The sequence below is a fragment of the Seriola lalandi genome, unplaced genomic scaffold, assembly GCF_002814215.2.
Source record: "Seriola lalandi dorsalis isolate HSWRI2012SDOR001 ecotype SW California unplaced genomic scaffold, Sedor1 jcf7180002054563, whole genome shotgun sequence".
NCBI classification, from domain to species: Eukaryota; Metazoa; Chordata; class Actinopteri; order Carangiformes; family Carangidae; genus Seriola; species Seriola lalandi.
The window spans coordinates 2,289,847-2,295,846 of record NW_019525116.1 but is presented as its reverse complement, the minus strand read 5'-3'; the positions used below and the strand labels follow the sequence as shown (position 1 = coordinate 2,295,846).

Sequence of the window (6,000 nt, the reverse complement as noted above, 5' to 3'; positions counted from 1 at the left end):
CATTTGGCTCTGTGTGGGTGGAGATGGAAGCACATATGACAGTTTGGGGGCAGCAGTGGGGAGGAGGCGTGTAGGGGTGGGGGTGGGGTGGGAGTGGTGACATGATGACCATAAAGGGAGAGTTAACATGCTAGTGTCATGTTAAGAGGAGTCGAAACAGCTTTACAGTGGGGAGAGAGAGAGAGAGAGAGAGAGAGAGAGAGAGAGAGAGAGAGAGAGATCTAATCTATTTATTTCTTTTTATGAATGGAGCCTTTTCCACTTTTCTCCAATCTCATTATTTCTTTATGCTTTGGCAATACAGCTGCTGCTCTTGCGCCAACAAAGCACAGCGAATTGAATTGAACACACACACAGAAAGAAAGAGAGAGAGAGAGAGAGAGAGAGAGAGAGAGAGAGGGAGGAGGAAAATATGAGTTGAGCAACTTTGCCTGGGGAATTTTTAGCTTATCGTTGCCAGTTCAAAAGTCAAGGGTGACCCGCTCTGCTCCAGCTCAAAGTTTAACAGCAATCATTAAACAGCAGCAGAGAGCATAACGTGAGAGCAGGTAGGACTGTGTACGATTCTCTGTTAACACACGTTAACACACATCGGTACGGGCTGAACAGCACAACCTGACCCTCCTCCTCCTCTGCCTCTCGGTAATACTGCTCCCCTTCTGTGGACATTTCGTCTTTTCTGTGAATAATTCAGGCTGCTGACTTCTGAAGGACACTCAGACTTTTAGACTGCAGTCAAACACACTCTCTCTCTCTCTGGGTACATGCACGACTAGTTGTTACTGTAGCTATGCAACCACTGGGCCTATTGGCAATTATCAGAACAGCCAGCGATCGAATTTTCTCCTGCTACATTATTGTCAGTGATTAGGGATACCAATCAATCACTATTAACATTATCAATTAATCTAATAATTTGTAATGCAACTATTAACATGATAAAATGTCAAAAATAATAACAAATCCCAAATTACTAAAGATAAAACTGATGTCTTCAAATTGTGTAGTTTTGTCTGATGAGTCAAATGAAAGCACAAATATATGAAACTGAAACCTGAATCCAGCCAATTGTTTGATTTAATTACTTGATAACTGATTTAACTGATTGACAAATTATTCAGTTTGTCATTGATTTTATTAACTTGGATATAAAAAAATAAAAAATAAAAAATACAAATACTACATGTGCTTAGATTTTAGGATTTTAAAAAAATGTTACCATTTGTGGTATTAGGGCTGCAACTAACAATTATTTTCATGATCAATTAGTACATTCTCAATTCATATTTTAATGTAGAAAATACCTAAAGATCATCTTAATTTCTCAGAGCCAAAGATGACGTCTTCAACTTGCTTGTTTTCTCTGACCAACAGTGCACAACTGATCATCATCCACAACACATCATCACCCTGGAGGAGAGTCTTTGCTTGAAAGATGACTCAAATGATTAGATATATTTTCTGTTGATAGACTAATTCATTAATTACAGAATCATTCCAACTCTAAATCTCGGTGTCGACAAGAGAAATCCCAGACAATTAGATTTTGTACAAGTGTCAGCAAAAATTATTTTAAATTTTGGTTGCAATTTACTTCATTCATTCAATTAATGACAGATCTCCAGAGTTTCCTTTAATGCCTGCTGTCTGAGGCAAGTGGTCAGCAGGAAGTGGTCAGCAGCAGACTGTAGGCAGCAATACATTTTCATTAGCAACCAATGTAACAGGCTGAATTTCTCATTGGACTCCTGGGCAATAAAAAAAAAAAAAGAAAAAAAGGAAAAAACTTTACATAACTGCACTAGTTCTACAAAAACAAGCAACGCTCAATGTAATGAACACCAACTGTGGTGAAACAAAAGCTGCTCACTATCAGTAATAACCTATCTCAGTGATCTGTCCATTCATATCAACCTCGCCCCCGCCTCGCCTGGGCCCCCTCCCTTCACTCGGGCCCGTTAAAGCGATCAGTCTGGTTAATGCCCTCTCCTAAATGAGCTTTGATCTCGTTAGTGCGACACAAAGCCTCTTTACTGCCAACGATAGGACAAATCGGCTCTCTGAAACAGACAGAGAGACGGACAGAGAGAGTTGGAAACTGTACTCCCTGTGCATCTGAGTGGACCGCAGAACTGCCTCAAGAGGGAAACATCAATACTACCAACTGAGAGCAGGAGCAAAACAACAAAATCAAGAGAGGAATAAAGGGATGAGACGAGAAGGAGATGAAGGGAGAAACAAACATGGGAGGAAAGAGGGAACGAGACACATGCAAAGCTGGAGGGGGGAAAAAAAAGTGATAAATGTTACATAGATAGATGGACTGAGAAAGAGAGAGATAGTCAAAGATGGAAGGGGGGGGTGGGACAGTAGAGAGACAGAGTGAAGGGGGGGAGGGGTTGGAGTGCTTTGCCTCACTGGAGCATCGAAAGCCTGTGAACCAGGAGTCAATTAGCAATCTGGAAATATGCCTGGGGGAGACGGGAGACGGGAGGGGGAATCAGAGGACAGCTAAAGGGGAGGAGGGGTGGGTGGGAAGGGGTCTGCAGTTTGGATGAGGCAGAGCGGGGGGAGGAGAGCAGGAGCAACAAAGGGGAGAGGAGGCTGCAATCTCATTTATTATTACACTCCTGATTTACAGTCAGCCTGGAAGGTCAGCAATCTCCTGGCTCTGGCTCTCAGTGGGAATACTGTGGTAATTGTTGGGTTGCATTTAGTTATAGGATCATCCCCTGAACTCATCTTCCCCGCACTGAGCACGCACGCAGCTACAGCGTGCGACCGCCATGCAACTACCACGAGATGACCGACTTGCTGGCATTAGCCCTCAATGTCATTCGCTTTTCTTTTTTTATTTACCCATTGAATCGAGCGTTATTCAACCACCCATCTTCATTCAGAGCACATCCTCCTGCTTATCTCTCCCTCCTTCTGATCATGCCATCCTGCCATCCATCACTTTCCTCTCAGCCTTTATCATGGGCCCTGATGGATGCAAGCTAATGGCTCTGATTTCCTTTCTGTCCTCTCTCACTCTCCTTGCCTCCATCCTTTACCCCCCCCAACACACACACACCCATGCTCAATCCAGGCCACATAAATCCGAGTGTCATTTCTCTCCTGCAATACACCCAAATATTTTGTCCACTCGTCCGTCTTCTTCTTCTTTCTCCTTCAAGCCATCCCGCTCTCTCTGCCTCACCTTCCCTCCATTAGTTCACTCTCCCTCCCAATCTCTATTTCCAGCCTGACCCACCAGCCACCCCCACCCAGTGCCAAGCGATCAATACAACTGACGGGCGGCGAGAATCCTCCCCACGCCACACTGCTCATAGTCACATCATCTTTGCCGACGGGCTATAACCTTTCCCCATCATCAAGATCCATTCTCTGTGAGGCTCGCCGAGCATCACAACATTACGCGGGGACCTATTTGTCATTGCGGCAGGTCAGCTGCACAGCCAATTAAAGTATTTTTACCAGTTCCCCAGGATTCAATTACCTGCCCATGACCTCAAACTATGTCTGCCTGCCCTTCGACTGCTGTTCGTACTGTTTTCCTGGACTATAACACCACACGTCAGCTAAAAATGTTCCCTTGTACTGTTTGGGATTACGGGCACTTCCAAGGCATATGTGTGCAGATGTAAGACTGATGTGCAGTGCATGCGTTTCTGTGAGAGAGAGAGAAAGACAGAAAGAAAATAAACAGTGATAGATCCGTGGAGAATATGCGAGGGAGGTGCACCATGCGCCTCAGCAATCCCCCTGGTTTACTGTAATATGCACATATGAGTCCGGCAGATGCAGGAATGGTTGCTGAAGCTTTGCTGTCTCAGCAGTCGAGTCATGAAAGCAGGGAAGACCCGTGTTAAGGAGGGCTCCCCGAGCCCCCTCGCTCCTTCAGCCTACACCAAAAGGCTCTGTTCTTTGTCTTTCACTGTGGTGACCCCTCCCCCAATCCTTGTCTGCCTCTCTCTTTTAACACCTAGCGACAATCAGGGGGGGGGGCCGGGAGCGATTAATGGCACATGCTGTGTGTATCAGGATTTGATGTGGTGACTCACTGCAAATTATCATCACAGGTCTGAGTAATTTCTATCCACGTGAATCAGAAAAACGCTTGCAACTTGTGACAAAGCACTGGTTTACTTTCTGGAAGAGAGGCATGATGAATGGGCCTGATCTTTGCTGTGCTGCTGTCTGTCATAGCAATGGAGTCTGTATCATATTACCTTTGTCTGGCTTGGTCATGCTTCCTCACTGAGCAGCTCCAGGAGCACAGCCACAGTGTTTCACTAAACAACATTTTACTATTCTCACACTTTTTTCATTTTCTTTCTTTTTTTTTTTTTTGCAATTCATAAATCTCTCATTTGGTTTTAATTAGAGGATTTTTATGTTTGCTGCAATGATGCATGATTGTGCTGTTGATGAGAGAAACGGGCCTGTCAAAACATTACCATCATTCCCTGCTGATGCTTAGGAACAAAAGCTTTTAGTGAGGAGGGAAGAGGAGGGCAAGATGATAGTTTCTTACAGTGCTGCTACACATGAAGCTGGAAGATGGAAAACAAAACGACACAGCTCTGAGAATTTGGATACTACTATGTGTTTAGGATGCGTTTTCCTACCTGTCCAATGTCACCAACAACACTCCCGGTCCCGTCTATCCTTGGTCTTTTGCACTCCGCCGCGGCTAAGTCAGTCAGGGCAGCGGCTGTCTGAGCGTCGGGCTCCGGGTCTCCTCGCTTCATCCCCCGGACAGCTGCTGGACCCCCGGCCGCGTTTGCAAGGGGTCCGGCTGTTGCATCAATGTCTCTTTCCCGGTCCATTATTCCCCGACTAACGGGTAGCATTATAGATGCAACGTCGGTCGACATTAACATTGGACGGCAGACAGTCACCAGTCAAAAGTCTGTTGTTGTTTTTTTTTTTTGTTTTGTTTTTTTTTTTTACCTCTGCTTTTTCCCTCTTGGTTTTGTCCACAGCTCAATAATCACAATGGATCTGGCTTTTCCCCGAGACGCTCAGACGGATAATATTGAACAGATTTTCATCGATACAGTCAGCTTACACTGTTTATTGTCTAACTTAGCGATAGCTATTCGAGACAGAACATTATGACCATATCAGGATTCCGGACAAAGCACACTGACTTCAGCTTTTTCCTTTTTAAAAAAAAAAAAAAAAAAAAAAAAAAAAAAAAAAAAAGTGAAGCCACGCCAAACAGTGACCTATTTTAATAAAGATCACACGTCCGACTCTTGGATGCCTGACAAGCTAATTAGCTAGCTAACGTTAGCTAGCTTGCTAGCATTACATTCCGCTAGCTCTCTTTATAAATGTGGCTCGCAGAGCACACTCTCGCTGCCAATAATAGAAAATGTTGGAAATTAGCTCCACGCAGTACTTCTCTTTGTGCTGTGCCAGCCAGTCCTCTCTGCCTCTCGCCGCTAAACGTGTTTTTTTAGCGTTAAAGCCCTTCACTTGTTCCTACCAGCCTTCCCCTCGCTTTCAGTCCCCCGTCTTATCACACCGTCCGTTCTCCTCGCCGTGGTCTGCTGTGGATGTGTCTTGGCGTGCGGACCTGGCTGCCGACGAACACGATTTCCTCTGGTCTGAGTCCCAGTTGGTGTAACTCGTAGTGTGGAGGGAGCTCGAGCGCGCTGATCCGCGGTCAGATTTGTCTACGGACACCGCGTTGAGAAGGGAAGGGCAGTGTGGTGAGGTGGGCTGGTCTGAGGTCTGCGTTTTGTCTGTCTCCTTCTCCTTCTTCTCCCTTCTCCTCCTCCCTCCCTCCCTCCTCCCCCCTCCTCCTGCTCCACCACCTCACAGCTCCCCGCCTCCTCCGTCCTCACTTATTTCACTGTCGAATAGAAAATGAGGATGCTTTAGTTTGCAAAAGATTTTTGCAATTAAAGCCCCCGAAAATATATTTGAGATAAATAACGACACAATAAAAGAATAATGAAACACACGGAAATATCCACAGTAAAG

The 6,000-nt window shown here is 45.2% G+C and overlaps 1 protein-coding gene across 4 annotated transcripts in view; it reads right to left on the bottom strand.

The window, feature by feature from the left end:
* Nucleotides 1-5,762, bottom strand: part of LOC111662503 (RNA binding protein fox-1 homolog 2-like) — a 45,910-nt gene extending 40,148 nt beyond the window's left edge. The window contains exon 1 of one of the 4 annotated variants that reach the window (XR_015437870.1): nucleotides 4,635-5,762. Coding sequence is in view for 2 of the 4 variants with exons in the window: in XM_023416385.2 (XP_023272153.1) it covers nucleotides 4,635-4,889 (255 nt within the window). In the remaining 2 variants the exon portion in view is untranslated. The remainder of the gene's footprint in view (nucleotides 1-4,634) is intronic. The other 3 variants (XR_015437871.1, XM_023416385.2, XM_023416384.2) reach the window with 3 other exon arrangements.
* Nucleotides 5,763-6,000: the final 238 nt, after the last annotated feature.